Below are 22,312 nucleotides of genomic sequence, written 5' to 3'. Positions count from 1 at the left end.
ACAAGAACGACGGAATTGGCACCATCAATTCTGTGATTGGTTTTGAGTGTAAAATTAGACATTTCAGATGGTTTGGGTACCAAAAAAGGAAAAAAATTCACACAACCAACTAAACCTATTTTACCCCACATTGGGTCGATGTGGGTGACTGCTAGTTCACCTGGGGCTCGCTATTTAAGGGGTTAAGAAGATTCAAGTGACAATTTTACCCCACTTTTCTTGTGAGAGTGGTAATCCTAATAATAGGGCTGTGTAAATAAGACTCGAGAGCTTTCGGTCTAAAGCTGATATGTGAGAGGAATAAGCTTGAAAAATGGGAGATTTTGTTTCGTCTGGCAGACATGAAGTCCTCGAATTTACGAGTTTGGTGTCTGCAAATTTTCTGCAATAGAGTTGCTTTTATTTGCACCAAACCGATTTATGCGAATTTAATTTGAATCAGGCACTTGTCTCGTTTTATTGGCAGTATTTAGTAAACTTGGGAAACCAACCAGTTTCATTAATTCAAACATGAAGGTTTACAATGCGGTGTAGCTGCAGCATGTTCAGCCATTATCCACCAATTGCGCCCTTCTCTGTTCTACGTTTCAACGTTACGCAGCTATTTCCGACTTGGTGATTGTTTTAGTGCAATTGCGTCGCTATGTGTTCTTTCACAAAGCGAAATAAACTCAACTCAAGACATAGAACGAAGAAACTATGTCTGTGCAATCGACCATTGATTCAAAACCCTGGGAGAGAAGGTTAGCTTGCTTGGGCTGCTAAGAGCGCAAGCACACTCCACCAGTGACTCAAGTAACAAATATTTTATTTCCTCGTCCAAGTGACCGAACACCGTGGGAAGGGTTACGGCCACGTGGCATCAGCACTTTTGACTCAGAAATTCAGTTCATAAAGCGCATAAACAAGCAGGGAAGTGTAAATTTTGAAAAAAGTTTTGTGGAACAAAGAATTTGTTTTTCTTACCTCAACTTGAGAATCACCAATCACAACCAACTTGACAAGAACGATGTTGATCAGATTCTCAATGCTCGGATCCCGATACACGTGATTCACCTGAACAATGAGCAATATAACAATCCAATTAAAGTAGTTAATTAAAAGTAATAAGTGAAATACGTCCTAAAACATTTCTTTTGAACGGTTTTTCATATTCAACCTATGTCTAATGGGAGTGTACTTGTCCAAATAGACGCAAAACGCTTTAGCCAATGTGCTCTTGGGAAAGTAACTTGATTTGTTTACAAAATCCGATTTCTTTAATTCGCGGAAATAAAGTTGAAACAGAACAAAGGAAGTGAGGGAAACGCGGGAATCGGATTCGGTTTCTCAAATTTCCGACTTCCTGTTTTCCCGCCTTTCCCAACACAATCGAGTAATTCCATTCAAAGCAACGCCACAAACACTTGACATTGAATAACTTCCTTTGTGCCGTCACAATGCAAACGTGAATCAGCTGACAAATGTTCGGCAAATGTCGGATACGCTCGGTAAATTTCGGATCGATTACACGATTTGATTCTTCATGACTAAACATTTTATTTTTTCGGAAGAATTTTTATCCCACTTAATCATCAGATTTGTTTCAGACAAAAACAATGACAGGTTTACAAATTCTTGTGTCGGTAATGATAAATGTCAAATTGAACCGCAGAAAACGAGAGGTATTTCGGCACTAAAACGCCTAAACCAGGTTTTTACGTAGGCGGTAGCGTTAAACTATTGGAGAATTGGAAATCCTTATTATTTGCCACAACCTAGCTTTATCGTGGAAAACATCTATGCGCAAAATAGTATCAATCGATTGATGCGAGTCAAGTGTCAATAAACGGATGTATATGGCAAAACCTCGAATCGCTGGTGATGGCATAAGCATTTGCCGAAACATATGAATAATATAGCATGACTTTGTGTTACCATCACCTATCTTCGTTTAAATTTTAATGCAAATAAACTTGAACTTAAGGTCTATGTGGGCGGTAATATTCCTGATCAGACCTTTAAACAAGTCCGTGTACAGTGTTCAAGACTACATTTAAATTGATAAAATAAGCCCTAAACCGGTATTTTTTTAGAGTTACAAGGAAACCCGCAGATACTTTGGATGTGGCTTAATTTTCTCGTCTTTTTGCCGCAACCTTATGCAGTCAATTATATTGTTGCGAAGATTCTTTGCATTCCGACGGAAATTAAAGTTGCGAAAAATCTGAGCAAAAAACAACACGATGAACTTTGCGAAACAAGCGACATTTAAACATCTATGCAAATTAGCTTGTTTCTGGGATGATTATGTCCACAACTATTCACATCTGCAGACAATCAGTTAACAACAAAACAGATAAAGAAACTTTCTGCTGTTGCAATAGTATTGTTGTCCACAATGTTACGTTAGTAGAACTTTAATGAACTTTTATTGTTTATTTACGTTTTGGACATTGAGAATTATCATTTAACATACGCCTGTGGTAAGAAACCAAAAAACGAGGTTGTTACGAGTTACAACAAATTTAAAACAGCTTTTATAACGACCTTTTAAGATCTCACATTGAATCTGTTCACTCCTAACAAAGCTATTCCACCACCATTAAATGTGTTTTTCATGACAGAATATGTTGTGTATCACATAATTCATTGACTACACGTAAACCGAGGTTAGACGTTTTCATATTAAATAGTTGGTTGTGCTCGATAATATGTGATGTAGTATGAAAGAATTCCTGGATTGTGAACAAAACAGTTAGTAGCCCTTTGCAATACAGGCAAGATCCAATTTAAATTGAAAAATATGCTAAAAGTGGAAACTGAATCTTTTTATATCCCTAAATTATCATATTTTATCGGTCAAAACAAATCAAAATAATGTAGCATTACAAAAACAGTCTTTTTAACTAAACAACACACTACCTAAAACAACAACGACCATCGAACACAGCTGTTTCTGTAGGAAGTCAAAGGTAACGAGGTAAAAAGTAGAGTAAGTTACACCGGATGTACGCTTCTGATTGAGAACAATCGAAACGTTCGAATTCGACAATTTCCCACTACAACCATTGTGCCACGCCTCACTAAACACGCTACACGGTTCACTGGTTGCCATCCTGGTGAGGAAATTGGGTGGGTTTGGGGGTAAATGGGGTAAGGGATATTAAGTTGGGGTTTCAGCGGTGGGTTACTATGATTTCTATGGTTATGTTCCGGGTTTTGTAAATGAAACGTGCGCATCTGTTATTGCTTTAAAGTTCGTGCAATGAATATTTGTTCACTGAACATGCAACCTTTTTAGCCAAATGTCCTCCAACGTTGCCTATATTTCCAAATTCATTTTTGAGTTATTTAATGTCTTACCAATGGCCCCTTCGCAACGACAGATACCTTTATCGTACACGATTCCGCCAAAACAAGTCATTGTATTGTTTTGTTTGTCTCAAAAGTTTGTTGTATGAAAAAACATATATAATACATAATGATTCTAACATGAAAACAGCTAATACGACTTTGCCTCTTACGTGCCTATCAGTTCCAAACCGTCGTATTGTAATACACTGCGCCACAATGCTGATATGTGCTGATAATCCGTGCAGCTGTCTAACCGCAAGCCGTCGAACTGTTGAGCCATTAACCGCAGAATTGTGTGAATGAATGATGCTCTGTGTTACCAACTGACACGTGTATATCATATGTATTTGTTTCTGATGAAATAGTCTTGTTGAGAGCTCGCAATCAGAGCAATTTAAGACGACTTTTAACCCTAAATCTGTGAAAGATTTTGGTGAGTCGGTCAAATATTTTCCGTGACCACCTCATGATATACAATTGATTGTCAACTCATTGTTGTTTTCATTATTTACATTTAAATGAAGTCTGCCAGTGGTTATACTGTGGCAAAATAGTTCAAGCCCCCAAAACTGTTTGAGAAACGTAGCTTTACTTCTACAACAAAGTTCCATTCTCCATCACTTCTACACAACTGTCCCAATTACCATCCGCAACCATTGTTTACTCAACAATCATACGAGAACACAAAACATTACGTAACTTATGTCGTAACAAAAGTTCAGGTAAAACAATGAAATTTGCGCCTCTCTAGTTTCTAGTACTTTGTCCAAACGCAACATTTCCTCTGAAATGCGCCGAAAAGGCAATGACGTAATCTGCAGTTCACCTTGTGGTGCCGCTTTGGAATGCTAAGTGAGCTAGCTCCGTGACGTAATAATCACAAGTACTTCTACTAGAATGTGGTGATTGTTAAGTGGTACTCTCATATTTGGTTAAAACTAAGTTAAGAGACAACTTCAAGTGACGTGGTAGATAGGAAATAGGGGATTGCGTGTTTTCGTCTCAAATTTAAGATCGTCTTCCGCTCCTAAAAGACTTTAAATTACGGTTTATTGTTTTGGGGTAAACATTGCGAATATTAGAAAAATGAGAAACAAAAATCCGGTTTCAAATGCAAAGTGACCTTTTTCGAAATCCGCATTTGGTCAAATGTTCCCATAATAGGTACTTTTGACATGAAACCCATAGACAAACATAAAATTGTTTGCTGTTTTTTCTGTTAAAAGTTGCATTTCATGCCTATTTATTATGGGGTACAGAAAAAATATTTCCAAAACACTAGTTTAAACAATCTGAGAAAAATTATTTGCTCGCTGTTTTCACCATGTGTCTGTGACGTGACAAAGCTTATCCCGCAATTCTGAGCAACGGCATTAAACACGGTTCAAAGGTCATGACTGGGTGGAAACATTTCGACTTGACGGCGCAGGCAGGTAAATAAACGTCAATCAAAACATAAAAGGTTGCCATGATGTTATATTAAACACTAACTCAGCTACGAAGCGAAATGTTGTTGCGTGATCGGAGAGCTTCATCAGCTTATAGCGGTCGTAACACTAATTCAACATTTACGACTTGAGGCTAAAAGCGGGTTTTATACCATGCTTTACGCATTCATCTTTAACGCCCACTACTAATATAGACGCATAAAACGCTGTTCCTCTGTTTCTTAATGCTATGAAAAGGGTAGTTTTATGAAACAACGATTTCGTATTGAAATGTTCTTGTCAATTCCCACATGATCAAAGCAAACTTGACTTTGAGAAAGAACTGAACTGATATTGGTTAGACGCATAAAACGCGGTTCCTGTGTTTCTTATTGCTATAGAAAGGGTGAATTTAAACAAATCGTATAAAAATGCTTTTAAGCACTTGTTAATTCCCACATGATTAAAGCAAACTTGACCTTGGGAAGGAATTAAAGTGACATTGTTCGTTTGATGAGAACCAGGCACAGTTAGCAACCGACAACATGGAAAGATAAGAAACACCAAAGTTGACCACAACAGCTGACTGGCAGGCTACACCTCACAATAGTAACCTCTGTGCGCCGGCGGTGCGAAGGCTTCGAGGAAATTAATGGGAGTTTGCGGGATTTTCGATCACGAAATTAGGCGAACTACAGCTTTATAGCACCGGAGATGGATATGAATCGAACAAAGGGTGGTTGTGTTGTGCTCGGAACGAATTTTCCAAACCATTGGTGAACACCATGTCTGCGGCTGTGTTAGTGCAACATAAATGTACAACGCACCAAGTTAACCAAAACAACCAAATCGCAATAGTTTTAACATGTGCATTTGATGTTTTTCACAAACACATCAACACTATTAATGGTTTTAAATCTAAAGAACTATTGAAAAATAAAAACTCCTGAACCACCAAAGTTCATAACCCTACCAAAAGTCACAAAAAAGTATAACTAGCCACACCAAACTCGATCAAAGCGTAGCGGTTCTATTTGAATAAGTAAATTAAGCTGATAAAATTTATAACTAGCTTGGTTTGTCTGTCAATATCACAAAAACAAGGCAGCATTCTTTTTTATCACGTAAGCTAATGAAAGACTTGAAAAACATCTTCCTGTTTAAAGATTTGTGATGAGATGTTCTACATTATATCACGTCATAGGACACAGGAAACATAGAAATGTTAAACAAGCGATTGTCGATGTTTTACATGTGTCACGTGGTTAACATTGAATCGAAGTGATTCAACCTTCCGGAACCACATGTTTTGAAGAAAACAATCACTACAAGGTTAAAAGTCAATTGTAAGGACGGTCCATATTTCTGCTTTTTTAATCATTTAAACTTTTTTTACTCATAAACAGTTTGCATATATTTTTTCTCCTTGCATTGTTTATCTATTAAACATATACGACTAAACCACATTTGTCACACGAAGTAACTAACAGAGACATTAGACACGGACTTAGTTTGGCAAAAAATGACTTGCTGCATGTATTTTGTTAGCTCGTATGGATTACGAGTGCATTCTATTACAAATATTTTACCAATTGTTGTCATCAGTATAATGGTTAAGCAGCAAAACCTTGTAAGAATTTATCTTTGATAGATAGGATTACAAAGTAAACGAAAAACAAACTTACGATCGCCATAAGAGTGAGAACGTAGTGTTCGACATCATCATGTGAATGAACCATCATATTATCCGCAGTCACCATCACTTCAACATTGCGAGGATAAGACAAGTATCTCTTCCGTCGCGATCTCTCCACGTCATCGCTTGTTACGTCACCATGACCTTGTGACGTCACAATCGAACGCCGGACCCGCGGAATTTTGAGGTTAGCGAGTCTCCTGAGCAGCAGAGGGCGCTCTCTAGATCCGGTTGCCATAGAAACGAGCCTGTCGCGCGTCCGTGACGTCATCCGGTCACGTGAGCGTCGCTCGTTGGCAAGGAGCCGAGCTTGTTGCCACGGATACGACAGTTTTCGCGCCGATTCGGATTTTCTCCGCATTTTGTGAATGATTTCGTCGTCAAAGTTACTAGACGGTGGGGATTCCCCGAACTCTTCGGGTGCGGGATCTAAGAAACAAAAAAATTAAGTTGAATGCTTTAAGTTAAGTCTTGTGATTTTAAGCTATAGTCGGCGAGTGTAAAGTGTTTTATTCGGGAATAATAGCCATTGTTGCGTAATAACTTGTTGTTTCTTAACCTCACAACAACTTTTAGATGCATTGTGACCGATGTGGTTTGGTTTCATTTTTTGCGGGAACAAGAACCCACGAAATGAAATAGAATGAGGAGGTTCTTTCATGCCTCACTGCGCACGACCACGACCACTTGTAAAAGCAGGGAGGCGTGACTCGGCGCGACAGGAATTGTGGGAAAACTTTCTGCGTTTATGAGATGAGCTTTTTTGGACACAATATTAAAAATAGTCGTAAAAAAACTTTATTTCAGTTATTTAAGTAAAACGTTTGCTAAAAAAGTTGTTAAAAAGCTTTTCTCCTTGCAAAACTCCGTTCAAAGAATTATGTTTATGACGTAGCAATGCGAAATTATGACTTAACAAACCAATGTTTGTAGGTTTAGAACGCAGTGAAATAATATATGTGACGTAACAATCTGTGGTGTGACGTTAACATCTGAACGAAATATTTAACTTCAACAAACAACTTGATTCGACAATACAAAGTTTTATGACGCAATAAAGAAGGCAATTGTAACCGGAAAAGACAAACAATGGACTTTATTGCGTGCCAATAGTTCAAATAGATTAGTTTGGCGCGTATTTGAGCACGCATGATTAACTTTAGCACTGATGTAATTTCATGGGAACTGATTTAACGACAAGAGTTCAAACTCCAACTGTGAAAGTGTTAAAGTCGTAAAACTTGGTATTTAACAACGTTTTGCGCAACATGATTTAGTAATGAGGTTTAAAAAATGTTTGAAGTAAGTGATTATTAAAAGGTTCAACCCTATATACCGAAAAAATACATAAAAATAAAATTTTACAACTGTACATCAACTTGAACGACTTGAGGACATTCACCCAACTGGGCCATCAGTTACCCCCATTACCGCATTGTATTCGCCCCATGGCCCCATTTACCCACTTAAGGCCGCGTTTTTTACCCGTAGAGCGGCCCCAGTCAGACGGGGAACTTCAAAGGGGTGAATTATGTTAAGCCTGAAAGATGAAAGACCGCTTGCAACTGCAATGTAAACAAATGGCAAGTTAACCAAGCCTGATAGCTGGAAGCAACAGGTTGAGATTTCTTCCATGCTACTTGAGTGGAACTACTTGAAGAGAAAGTCGACCACTTTGTTTGTTTGCTTCTTCTGACGCTAAGGACACTTTGTACGCTTGTGTTTCTGACTTGGCGAACAACTTTGTACAAGTTTGAAACCTTCAAGATTTGTAAATCCACTGCACATTTCAGAAATCCAAACTTTATATTTTACACTTAGATTAACAGTTTTTGGATCTGCAGCACATTTGAAGTCCTATGTGCCAAACTTTGTAAATATAATTTGTTTCCATGCAGTGTTTAATCAACTTCACAAACTGAACGTTTTTGGCCCTTTTCAGGATAAATTTATGCAGTTGTATTTTAGGAACGCTTTACCTTTATCATTTTAATTAGTTTCTTTCAAAATTTACGGTATATGGAATGTTAGGAAAGAAGTAAATGATCTTTTAGGTAAATTGAACGCTTGAATGTGGATTTGGGCAGGAAAGAGCCAAAGAAAGTCTACAACCAAACCCTGAAATGCGTGATTATGGATCAATCGACCTTCGAAGCTGACATTTTAACCACAAACTGCCACAAAGAACCACAAACTGACGAACAATGTTCATGGGTGGTCGTCAGGGCTGGAGAGTGTATGGTAACCGGTCAACTGATCTGTCTTGTCGGTTGAAACCGAACAAGTGGTGGTAAGTGGCGACCCAACACAGAACAGAAGAAACATTCCACAATTCCTTTGTGTACGACAAACGACGATTGTTTGCTAACACTGCTCAGTGGGCGGCGTAATAATGAGAGAACAATCATTTATTCGATTTTAGTGAATGTTCCGGAAACATAGTTTTTGATTGATGAGAAAGAAGGGGATAAATAAACGAAGTCAACTATGATGTTGGAACAATAAGTTTAATTGTGACCAAATAATGATGGATGCGTCGAGCGATCAGTTTGATAAACAAATTATTATATCTATTTGAGAAAGTCTAAATGCATTTGAAGGATAGAAACTTTCACGAAACCCACTTGTAATTTACTGATACTTTTACAAGTTCACTTTTTTGACAAATTTTCAAACAATCGCCAAAGTACCTTCAAAGCAGATTACCCAGCGAGTTTCGTTAAAGTTAACTGCAAAAATAAGTTGCAAAATACACTGAATATGCAATTTAAAATATTGTGAAAAACAGTTCTGTTGTATAAGTCTATCTTCATCTCGGTATAACAACTATAAAAGAATACACACGATCGACAAAACGAACCTCGTTGGAAAACCTGCTTAAATAGGTCAAGGTCAAATATACAAGGGTGTCGTAGTTTCAGTGTGAAATGACCTTGAAGGTCTAAAATATCTTAGGGATTAAGTTGGATCAAGACCTTGAACTTGGAGATGAAATAGACCTGACACTTTTGGCACATCTAAAGCCAGAATAAGTATAAGAAAGCTATTACAGGTATCAGGTGAAAGATAATGACCCTTTTACGCGTTGACTTCTTTGGTGGCATCGAAGACGGCAGAATATATGCGTATAAGTTAGAAATCGTTGCTTTCCACGCAGTGGGTTGCAAGCAAGCTTTGTGCAACCATCCGTGGCGATCTTAAAAAGCCAAATATGACCAAAAAGGACTTATTTCCAAACAACAAGATTATCATACAACGTTTCATTACGTACGAACATAACGACCCAAATAGAAGTAAAAAGCAAAATGCATTATTCTTTAAACGTTTCGGCAAAGGCTTATGTCATTACCAGTGAGTAAGCTTCAGAACAGATCCGTGTATTCCAAAGTAGACAGGCAACCATTTTAATACAATAATGATGAAGAGTTTTGGAAAGGTAGCAAGTTTCATTATTGTTTACTTAAAATGAGCGGTGGACATTTGAAGTAGACGCTACGGTCGGGCACTCAAGCGTAACGATCAAGTCTCCTCGTGGTCACAAAGAGAATGACGTCATCGATTTGTTGACGGTTCAACTTGAGAGCAAGGACATCTGCTCAGGTTTTCAAGTGCAACGGAAACCAATGAAGGAATCGGTGAATATCTGACGCTGTCCAACACTTCAACCCCCAGGCCCTACTCACTGGACGAGGCTGATACAAAAACTCAATGGTTGTTTCAAGCAAAAACTTGTCGGTTTAATAAGCGTATGTTTATGCATTAAACAGTGCTAATGTTACATTTGGAGTAGTTGCTTTGTATTCTGATTTTGTTGCTATTATGAAATTTTCTGAAAATCGAAAGGCCTATTCAATTAAACACTTAACACACTTTTGCAATCAATTACTCAACTATTAACATTTTTACACTCAACAATTGCTTGTGTTTATTGCGAAGAGTATTTCAAAAGGTATATTTGAAATTTGGCCTATATCTTTAATGGAATTTCGAACAAACTTTAACCAGCAAAAATATTCTACATTCTTTTCGCCCTGACGAATTCCCAAATTCGAATCGGTCCAAATAAAGTAATGAAGAGAAAACTAATAAAACTGCAGTTCATCAAAATTGTGGTGCAAAGTCTAAATGATCCAGAAGTCCCTCATTCAGATCAAATACACGTGAGAAACAGGTTCTTGCAGTGCTGAACTTTCCCACTTAATACATGGTAATTTACAGGAGGAAACGTTACACACCCGGTCGTCAGCAAATCGATAATTATCCCATTCTGATCGTGACGAATAAGGAAATGAGCACAAAGATAGTCCTTGTTGTGTTTTGTTCGCCTAAACTCGCTTCACCTACTTAAAGCGGGTTCCCAGCCAGCTTCGTGCAGCCAACCGCGTGTTTTTAGCAATATAATTAATGCGGACAAGTATGTGCGGTTTAAAATACAAAGTTATTTGCAATTTGTTTTTACGAGAAGCAACGTTAAAGAACTAAAATGGTTTGACGAACAAGCCTTGTGCAGTCAATCAAAGTAATGATGTGCAGAAATAATTTACAGTGTGTGGAAGCTTTGAAAGTCATACAAAAAAAAACAGTTTTAAGCTTGAAGCAAAGTTTTTGGTAAACGCTACTTGTGATTTAAACTATATTCCATGACACCCCACATGCTTCAATGTTCGATGGTTTTTAACAAACCCGTTACAGAATTTGTGTTGTTTTGTTGTGTTGTAAAAATTCAACACCTAAAATTCTTTGATTTTTATAGCGGTTAAAAATAGCTCTACGAAGGTATTGCGTGTAAAAAGTCTCTATAAAGTTTGGTGTATCTCCGGTACCACGTCTCAGTTCATTTGTGTACATTGATAGGTGAGTGTTTACTTAGATACGAACCTACATACACCCATCAGCTACAACATGTTAGTTGAGTAGGAATGTTATCAATGTAACATATTGGCAGACGCCCGGTCTTTAAGCAAATGTCAGTTCAATTCATAGACCCGGCTATCAGTTATATTTACCGGGTACAAATATCCCCATTACAAAGTGACGTAACAACAACCTATTTACGTACGTGTGACGTCATAATTGCTAAATAATAATTCGGAACCGTAAGCAATGGACGTTTTATGATCAAAACCTAATGAACACGACAGCTATTGTCTGTCACACAGATGGTAACAATCTCATTACAGATGTCACAATGGCGACACAATGTTGTCTGAAACGGCGCGAATGCAGCTGCAGACACGACGCCATAATGTTTTCATTGTGATGTCACTAACGCGTGTGTCTGTCATGTATAATTAGTAGAGGTCAATTGGCGTTGGCCACGATGCAAGTTACAAAGTCACGTGGCGGTCACGCTTGACAGCATACATACAAAGGTTGCAATAACTATTCGACATTACATGCATTCGGTACGACGCTATATATCTGCAATTGACGTTAAGTGGCGAAGTGTTTGGTACCGTTGGTGCACTCGGTGAACTATGCAATAGTTGTAAAGGAACCTGGTCTGATTACAGAACTGTATCTTTAATATTACCCCGACAATTTTGTATCGTTTAATGCGTAAAACACTCGTTGATACGTAAAACAGGGTTTACCCTTACGACGTACCTTTGAACGCGCAGAGTTCACGACCTTTATCAGCCGAAGTTCGCGAACTGCGTTTGAAAATTCGGTGCGGCTTCGTCCCCTCTTCGCTGTCGTCATCACCCGTGACGTCATCTTCATTGTTGACGTCATACTTCTCGGCTTGCTGCGGTTGGATAAGGAAGTCTGAGGTTCCGGTGCGGAACGCGCCAAACTGCAAACAAATATATCGTTCTCGAATACGTGAATCGCGGTTACGTAACAAAGGGTGCACGGCATTGAGGTGAAATCAGATAGTTTGGGGGCAATTCGCTGTTTCCTTTACCCCTAAATCACCCAAAATGTTGCCTCTATAATTGACAGCACCAGGTCCAGGTGGATTATTACCCCAAAACCCCAGTAATCCCACTTTGGGACCAGCTATTGTCAAGTTACAATGTGTCCTTTGTGACGGCATTGTCGATGATCAATCAAAACGTTCGAAAGCAGCAGAGCATAACAAGTTCGTTTCCACTTTCGCGTTTCCGTTCTAAATTCAACCGACAACAATTCGAAAGCGACACCGGCAACACTGGTTTGAAACAAAAACAATGAACAAGAGAATAAACTCATTGTACTGTAAAATCTTGCGCAAAACAGCGGGAAAAATCTTTAGTTTCAACATTGTAAAAAAAATATGTAGATTTAAGGAGTTACGTCTTAAAATGATTTAGTGTCAAATTCCACGAGACATGTGACCTTCACATGCGAAAAAACTCCAAAGCAAATCTCTCTTATCTTGAAACACAACCCCTAGTTTGCGTGAAAAAGTGAATTGTTTTTATTTACGTTTGTGCCCCTTGTCGTAGGGCCTTGTTCTGTCACAATGCCCTCATTGTGTCTTCATAACTAGCTTTGCAAGAGCGTGACGGTTTCAAATGGACCCGAGCAAGAATGCGCCACTGGGCAACTTTGAGAGTTCGGAAAATGATTCTAGAATCTTTCTGCCACCTGTTTTACGACATCGAACACCGCGGTCAACCTAAAATTGCCAATTGTCATCGTTTAAATGGATTACGGAGGGTTTGTGCGCGATTCATTGAGCGTGGAGAGTGTGAGGCACTTTTACTGCCGCAAGATTCGAGTAGATAACAAAGTGAAGTCAAAACAAAAGTCTCTGTCTTTGGCAATTTCTCCAACTCACTAAAACCCACTTTAAAAGTTACTTACACGTTGTAGCAGGTTAAATATTACTTCTTAGAAATTGCACCCTTTTTCAAATAGAATATATCACACCTTTGTACAAAGGCAGTTTTGCCATTGAAGATTTACAAAGCCGGACCATAACCCGCTTAAAGATGTTACTTTTGTCTTTGATATTTGATATTAATGCCTTCAAAATCTCCAAAAAACGCTTTTAATACTATTCACGACAAGTTTATATTAGTTGACACAAATCTTATTCGAATACAATGAAACACATGATTTTACAACAAAGGCAGTGTCACCAACAATAGATTGCTATCAAAGTTTCTAAAATCTCGTTTAAACAGCTTTAAATGCGGCTCACAACAAGTTTATACCAAAACTACAAAATTCTTATTCAAATAGAATCTACGACTTAACAACAAAGACGGTGCCGCCATTTCGAAATAATTTGGCGAAATGTGCAATTTAAATCCACTTTGATGTGACCAACGACAATTCTGCCTGATAGTTCGATTATTTCTGTCACAGGTTGTGATCATAGAGGTTTCTTGGGTAAAGCAGGCACGATTTTCAAACCAAGCAAAAAACTCAAAGAGGTCGAACCTATGAGGTATTGCAGAAAATTGTGCTTGGAATTTGGGCGCAGTTGCGACAGACAATTTTTTTTACGCAAAAAACAGGTGATTGGACCAGGTGTTGGCCTTGAAACTTCGTCGTTAAGTGCTTTTAAGAGGTTTGTGTCAATGAACTTCAACACTCCTGAACTGCACAGCTCGCCACAAAAATGCTGCGATTTCTCCAACTGACAGTGGCTGAAACTTGCAATTTGTTCATTTATTACATCCCAATGTTTTATCTCAAATGTTTATTATATCTTAAAGGCCTTTAATCAATAAAATATTATGTAACAAAATTTAGGTTTGCCAAAGTCATGATTTTTTTTCCATATTCACAAATTTACGTTTCCGTTGAGATTAAGCTAAATAACTTCCAGTGGCAAATTAAGCAGCTCCAAAAAACAAACAAAACAAATTGTACACTTGAATGATTGTTACGTTTTACGTAAAGAACCAAATAGTCTTAAAGCATCCTGTATTCAAATACACTAAATTCGTTCGTTACCGTGATATTTTTACAAATCCGTGATCAGATTAGCATAGTACGCATATATCCACAACAATATGATAGCTCAGACAAAAGCAAACATGAAGTTTAAAAAAACGCCGGTTTTTGAATGAGACAAAGCTTCAAGCGCGCCACTGGAATGCGAGCGGTTACCATGCGATTTTGCGGTGACGCTAGCGGATTTACAAATTTACACGGCTCCAGTTTTTGCGGAAGGCTCTCATTATTTGCTAAACCTCGATGAGAAGATTAGCGAGAGATTTGGAACTGAGCAATTTGCGGCAAGGTTACATTGTAAAATGCTGTAATGAGGATTTGGTTAAGGATTTGACTTATATTGTGCTAACTTCCCAAAGAACGTAATATTTCCAATGAAAAAGTATGAAAATAACGGATTGAAATGTGTCTAACAAACGTAAATCTATTTTTGTAACTTTCTTTCTGCTTACAGTAGACAATGAAAGAATATTGTAAAAATGGTAATTTTCGTTTTGAACAAATTGTGACAAATTATATTTGAAAGGTGACTAACACTCGACAATTGTCAACAACCAGTTTCAACAGTCTAACAGTTCTACTTCTGAACAATCGGCAATTGTTCGTTATTTTTGACCCATTGTCACAAATGACAAGAAAACACAAACAACCAAATTCATGATCAAATACACCATTATTACAGCGCCGTATTACGTAACAATCCCCTGCTTAACTAGACAATCGACGAAAGTGACGACCGATTTCATTCTAAATATCATTCAGAACAAAAACGATAGCGTTACACTGTGACGTCATGAAGCCTTTTAACAATGCTTTGGAACGAATCGCGACTTTGGCATTTACACAATCAGGTGTGCGGCAGTTTTGTGGGTTTGTCATGTTGCTACTGGAATGGTTTTATTGTTTGAAGTAAAGTGATGTTTACGCAAGATTTTGAAGGTTTTCTGGGAGTTATCTTAAGCAACGGTTGTGACGAAAATTAAACTTTTACATTCGGACGCACGTACCTAAAACCGCGTTTTTGTGCATTGTAAACTGGTGCGTTACTGGTGCGATATGTTTAGATTGGAGGCTGAACAATGAAGGGCACGGCTATCTCTTAACAAACGATATTTATGCAGTATGTACAACATCATACCTAAACCTTACGTTGCAAAACATACTGAGCCTCTATTATTGCAGCAGTGTTTCCAAATTTTCGAAATATCACCCACAGTACAAGCAAAAAATTCCCAATGTGAAACACTGCCCACTTCTGTCGCTAATCCGCAACACTTGCGTGCAACCTGGACGTTCTACAAATCCCCGGCATGCTCATACCGCGAGGATGACGTCACAATGCTCAGGAGCTCGCGTCGTTTTGCAACAAGTCGAAGCGGAAGAGAAGTACGGCCCCCGGGGCTATGTGCAGCCCTCGTTAGAATAAAACACGTCCGGTCGGATATAAATAAACACGGCAACTCGAACGAGCTCTTTCTCGCGCGTTTGTTCTGCAATCGGCGCGTGCTCAATTCTAGAACGCGTGAGGTTCATTTCGGGGTCGCGGAGAGAAAGGGGGGGATTGTGCATGGGCGGTTCCCGGTTCGGTTTTTGTGGCAAAATTTATTGACACGCCCAACATGTATACGTTGCTTTATAATTTTGAAATTGTTTCAAAGCAAGTTTGCCGGTTGCTTTATGAGCTTCGCGCAGTCAACCTTAAAACTTATCTTCTCTAAATGCCGAGATTGGTGCATTTTGATATAAGCTACGCCAATGAACATAAAGAACAAATGTAGCAAACTAATTAAAAACCCGATTGTGTGCACATAATTTATATAAACCGACTTTGTATGACAAGAGAATACGCACTGTTTTCCATAAAAGCCAAAAACAATTGTTTAGATTTCGACTATTGTTTTGGCTTCCTTTATTATACCGTATTCTTCTAACGTAGACAAAATGGGTAAAACTTGCACAGAGATTTGCAAAACCTGCAGCGCAACATTGGAAGGTGAAATTTATTGGACGTTGCTACGGGAAATCGAACGCAGAAACAATGGATAAAGAATGCGCGTGCGTTTGAGAAGAATGGAATCTTCTGTTTGCAAGTGTTGCCGCTGCGTTACGCCACACCGAACACAGAATAAAACAGCATTTGTTTCGAAAAGGTTCAATCTTTTGGGTGTGTACGCGATTATTTCTTTGACATTAAGGTTTTTGACAATAAATTCTTTCTATCCAAGATGTAATTTTAATTAGAAATTGTACAAGAAAACTTCAAATAATGAAATTTCGAGTATAGCCTAGATTGGAAAAAACTTTTTTAGGCATACGTCTGCGGTTGGATTCGAACTGCAAACCTTTGGGCTTTTCTTGATAACTTTTAAATATCGCGAGTTTGGTCAGAGACATAACCCACAGATGCTGAAGTGCATCGTGTGTATGCTTACGGCTTGATAGTTTTACAAAGCGTAGGTTTTGCTGACAAAAAAATTCCAAAATGCAGCAACAAAATAAACAAAGTAACTCACCAATCCCGAGCACACGGACAGAACCGCCTTGTGGTCAGGGTTTCCGTTCACGTGACCAGAGTAGAAACAATGACGTGGCACACCCAGATACGCTCCCTTGAACCCTTCTTTCTCAGCGTTACCCATGTAGTGGAGGGTATAATTGGGAGCCAGGAACCCGTCGTAGGGGGTCAAATGTAAATGGAACCTTTCCCCGAAGGCATCGAGCGAAAAATTTGCGAATCTATGATCCAAATGTTGCTGGTCGATAATATCGTCATCGTTTCGCGTATCGTTCCGGTATCGTCCCGGAATAAAGTCAAACATAGCGCGCCGTGTGACGTCATAATGGCTATATGCTTCGTCGCTGATTTCTCTTTTTCTTCGTCGTTCGCGCTTCGGATGTTCTTCGTTGGCGCGCTTCCGGAAGTGACGTCCGTGGTGGACCGGGTGTCCGGTCACGTGATGAAGACGGATCGGGACCACGAGTTGGTTGTCATGGAAACCGTGCGCGAGATTTTCTGAGCACCAAAGAGATATTATAGAACGTACGAATCGTTTGCGCGATTGTCGATTGTTTAGTACGAATGACAAAAACTGAAGACGTTATCGTTATGACGCCATAATGCATAGTGTACAGATAATACAGTGTGGGGCAAAAACACAAATATAGTTGTAATCTAGGGTTGACTGAAGGTCTAAGTTCGGTCAAGTTCGTTCATCAACATTCAAGGTCATTTATTACGTGTGCTGTGAATTTGAGCGCGCCACCGCAAATTCGCGCCGTGCTAGCCGCCAATCGACGTGTTTTCAAGGTAAGAACCCTCCCTGTTAGCCGGGCAGTGCTTGAAATTTAATTTCCAACCCCGGCGATTGAGTGAGAGCCCGGTCACCTCTCGCCCCAAGCTAGTAAGAATAATTGCCACCTGCTTGTAGTAAGTAGGGATTGACTTTCGTCGACAACTTCCTGAGATCGTGATTGTGACCGCTTGTTCACACGTAACCTTGCGAAAGGACTGGGTTTTCAAGCGAGTTTTGCGCGTCCAAGCAAGCAAAGACATTTTGCAGAGTTTATGCTTTTATTTGAAATCTAGTATGAAGCCCTACGCAATATACTATAAAACGTGAAATTAAGGGAATGTTTCAGTTCCAATTTGACCTTTGGGGCAATTCTCTTTCAGCTGAATAAAAAGTTGACGTCTTAACGAAAACGTAACGTCAGGCAGCCGAAAGCAGGGGTCAAAGTGAACATTATCACATGTTCAGATAGTGTGTTGCGCTCAAAGGTCAAGTTTGAAACGCAACAAGGGTAACTTTGGGTCATTGGTTCTTCGGTCAACGTTGCATAAGAGGACCTTTGGTTTATTCACACCCTTCACAGTCTGAGCGGGACATAAATTAGCTGAATTTAATCCTTACGTCGTCACCGGGATACGAATCGCATTCACTTTAATCCTACCTTTTAACACGGACTGTCCTCCATTCGGCGCCTGAAACTTCAGGGCGTCCAGTTTTGGCGCCACGCGGTCCTCGGTTTCCAACTTCGACGTCGTCCGACTGATTTCCTTTACGTTTGTGGCGCGCAATGTTACTGTATGTTGACATAAACATAATAATCCGAATACAAGAGCCGATTGGGCGGCAGACGCAATGCTCTGTGTCCGCGTCTTGCGCATGATCGAGGTCCAGCTCAAAATCTTGCGGGAAATACTACTCCACTTCCGGCGGAAAATAAAATTAATCAAAATCCTTGTCTGTAGACAAAATTGCTGAATCCTCTTGATAAAATCCCTTTACACTGTCGGATGAAAGGAACGTCGTTGTCCGAAACAAACTGCCCACTTCCAAGGCACCCAAGTGATTTCTATCATTCTATCACATTGCCAGATAAGGTTGACAAGCCGCAATAAAAGTAATCACCTAAGTGGACTTATTATCACACACACTCAAGTGCTTGTTCCTCAGCCAGTGGTCAGTGTAATCCCCGATTGAGTGAATTCAGCAAGAAACTCGACTTATCAGCTCCGCTAATGGCCGGTGTCACCGATATCAGCCGATCCCACTCTATTCTGCTACCAAACTGGCCCGGGCTGAAACAAAACACAAACGACGTTACATTGTTAAGTCATACTGGTCACAGCATTAAGGCCTAATATTAGAATTTCCGAGTAAGTCTTGCTCGGTTGGACGAATAGCGCTGACAAACGCTTTCAAAACTTTGCATTCTAAACAACTAATGCAATTCACAACTAGATTTTTCTAGCCTGTGCCAGCCATATGAGAATGCTTGGTGACCGGTTGATTCGGTACAACCCTTTAATAGGCCTGGCGTACTTTTGACAACTACATTTCTAGTTGTGAATTGTATTAGTTGTTTGAAAAGCAACTACATTGACAACTACATTTGACGGAAGTTTATTGAACTTGACGCAATTGTCAGCAACATTGAAGAAGAGCTTTCTGATGTTAACGTTGGTCAATTTCAAGTCATAAGTTTAATGACATTGGAGCTTATGCAAAAACAGTGCTGATTCTAATGTTTACGAAATTGTGTTCACAATTAAAACCTTTCTCGACCACAAGAATAATAACAACAACACACAGACAAGTTGCAATAACTCCCCAATACTAACTACAGAGATAGCGATTGGCAAACACAAATTGTTACTCAAATTTATGTTGTTATTACGCAAGCATAATAATAAGCACGAGAGCGAACGTGCCAACTTTTAACCGAGAAGCAATTTTACGAGCCATGTTTTAATGCATTTCTCATAAACGCCCAGTATAAAACAATCACAGCAAACAAGTCATAAAGTTTCAACTCTGCAATGTTTCTCTCTATCACTCACACGGGTTTCTCAGAAGTGATAAATAACTCCAATGCAATTCTCATGTTTTTGTGTATTACATACATTTTTATGGTTCAAAGTTTTTTTCTACGGCAAAATAAAGAAGTAGGTATGCATTCAAGCATTTAGTTTAGCATGATTCTGTGCCAAATAAGCGGCAAAACTATGCCTTTGAAATCTACACACGATGTAGTTTTAAACGTTTGCAGAAGTGGTAGTTAAAAACGTTTTTGCAAAATGTAAAAAATTATCAAAAACTGTAATGTATTTGTACCAAGTACAACAAAAGCGATTATTGAAACGTTTATTTAAAAACAAACACAGTAACAATGTATCATTGTTATTATTCTGATACAAAGTCAACTTTGTTCACTTGAATTAGGTGAAAAAGCCTCGTTTTTTGACCAAAAATGCTCATCGTATTTCAACGGTAATGGCACCAAAGACAGCGTCTAACGTAAACCTGTCATGCATTAATTTATTGTCTGCCATTCACTTGTTAAGTCATAATTAATCGCGCAAATAAGATAAACAAACGAGCGATTCGTTTTTCCGACGGCAAAGGCAAGTCGCCATTGTTTCAAGGCAGCTGTCAAAAAACCAAAGCACGGCAGGAAAATTCGCAGCCTCATTGACCTAATTCCACCTCTTAAACTCAAATACTCTGTTTAAGCTGAACTTGACTGGGAAACGACCGTTAAACGGTGAACGAGATACGTTGAACTCTGTGGACCAAAGTCCCGTTCGTGTGTCTGGGAATACACACGCTCTCCTGACTGCACTGAGGACCACAGCGAGCAACATTAGATGTGCACGTTATGGCCATACACCAGTTTATGCATAGCATAGATTTTCACGTGTCTGGGCATATACACAATCTCCCTGAGCAAACAGATAACCACTACGAACAATACAATATTAGCGAGAGCACACAATAAATTAAGCGCAACATAAATTTTTGTATGCGCTGAGAATGTGCAATCTATGCAAGTATTTATGTTACGGTGTCCGGTATTTCTTTACCAACGCCCCCAGCTCAATTACCCATTTGTCGCATGGTGTTGTATTTTAAACCTAATCTTTTAATTTGCGCAAAACAATTTGTCCTATGGCAACTATACTAGAAGTTGCATCAACATGTATACGTTTCATGACTTACACCATGACACCTTACAATTAAGTTCAAGCTTTGGCGGGATATTGCACCTCGATTTTCGGCAACAATTTGAAACCGCCCGGCATCAATAGTTGTCTTGTCTGCTGTTAGAAAACTGCGTTTTGTGCAAACCATCCAACACCTTACTACAGCCACATGTTTCATTGCGAGTTTTAAATGATAAAAATCACACTTTCAACTATCAGTCGTGTGCTCAAATGAACTGTTTGCTGCAAGTATTAATCAGTACAAGCTTAACTGGCAACTACACCTAACTTTAACAGACCTAACTTATCCAATAAACAATACTTAAGTAAGCTCAAGAACTTAGAAAAGACAGTCGGTACAACAAGTAATCACACAAACATTTAAAGCAATACAATGCAATCCGCAATTCCTGAGCGAACATGAATGTTTGCAACATTTGACTAGAAAGCCCTGAAACTTACACAAAAACCAAAATCAAACCATGAGCAGAATTGCGAGCCAAAAACTCGCCGGCGTTTTTCCCACTCTCGCCAGAGGACGATTGCCTTCTTCTCACGCACTCCTCTCTTTTTCCTTTCTTCCTTTCTCTCTCCTTATCTCGTCGCATCCCACAGGCCGGCCGGCGTTTTGTGCCCGTTTCAACTTTTTACTACGACCACCTTAAATTCACACGTATTGAGTCCAGCTCGAATTTAGCCATGCGTTGGGATTTTGCCCAATTGAAATTAACTCTAAACCATGTTTCGAATAATATCAGCGTTGTTTAAACGTTTACACTCACATTTAGTGCTTTGTTTACTATAAAATAATTTGGAAATTTGTATTGTTTCTGATTGTTAAAATCGGAGTTTTATCTATTTCCAACCATGATATTGTAACGTATTAATATTGAGTTTTATTAATTTGTGCTGATTTCATTGAATTTCCAATAGCGGAATGTTTGTCCGTTGTTTTTCAGCAACGATTCGTTTTAATTTAAATGGGCCTTTTGACATACTCTTTCCTCCTTTGACTAAGTTATTAATTAAAAATGGGCTAAAACAAATGGTTTAATACGTTGTATTGCTAACCTTATTTGCGAGGCAATTTAGAAACGAAAACCGGCAAGTACAATATTCTTTCAACTGTTTCCAATAATTTGTCACTTATTTAATTCAACTCACCTTGTCACACATTCCAAATGACAACAACAACGATTATTACGTGTACACTGGGATTGTGACGAAACCACAACGTTAGGCCAACGAAGTTCTGAGCTGTTTTCTGGCCAAATTGCCCGTGTAAGGTTTTGTTGATTTTCCTGAAGCCGCCCGGGGTTTAAACTAATCACTAATTTCAGATAATTGCTGTTAATTATGGCTTCATTAACTTGTATGTAGATATTGGTACAATACCGGATAGCGTATTATAACCTTAGCCTACCCTACCAAAGTCCTCCACCTTATTAAACGTCATAACGTTTTAATGTTGCG

General features: G+C 38.9%; 1 protein-coding gene across 3 annotated transcripts in view; it reads right to left on the bottom strand.

Moving 5' to 3' along the window:
• Positions 1–18,960, bottom strand: part of LOC145227584 (A disintegrin and metalloproteinase with thrombospondin motifs 9-like) — a 50,677-nt gene extending 31,717 nt beyond the window's left edge. For all 3 annotated transcript variants that reach the window (XR_013859930.1, XM_080092447.1, XM_080092448.1), the window contains exons 1-5: positions 18,304–18,960; positions 16,866–17,365; positions 12,067–12,256; positions 6,449–6,888; positions 967–1,056 (exon numbers count right to left, since the gene is read on the bottom strand). Coding sequence is in view for 2 of the 3 variants with exons in the window: in XM_080092447.1 (XP_079948573.1) it covers positions 967–1,056; positions 6,449–6,888; positions 12,067–12,256; positions 16,866–17,365; positions 18,304–18,520 (1,437 nt within the window). In the remaining variant the exon portion in view is untranslated. The remainder of the gene's footprint in view (positions 1–966; positions 1,057–6,448; positions 6,889–12,066; positions 12,257–16,865; positions 17,366–18,303) is intronic.
• Positions 18,961–22,312: the final 3,352 nt, after the last annotated feature.

The sequence above is a fragment of the Phallusia mammillata genome, chromosome 5 (genome assembly GCF_965637545.1).
Source record: "Phallusia mammillata chromosome 5, kaPhaMamm4.hap1.1, whole genome shotgun sequence".
Classification (NCBI taxonomy): domain Eukaryota; kingdom Metazoa; phylum Chordata; class Ascidiacea; order Phlebobranchia; family Ascidiidae; genus Phallusia; species Phallusia mammillata.
The sequence above is the reverse complement of the archived record's forward strand: the minus strand, read 5'-3'. Positions and strand labels throughout refer to the sequence as shown.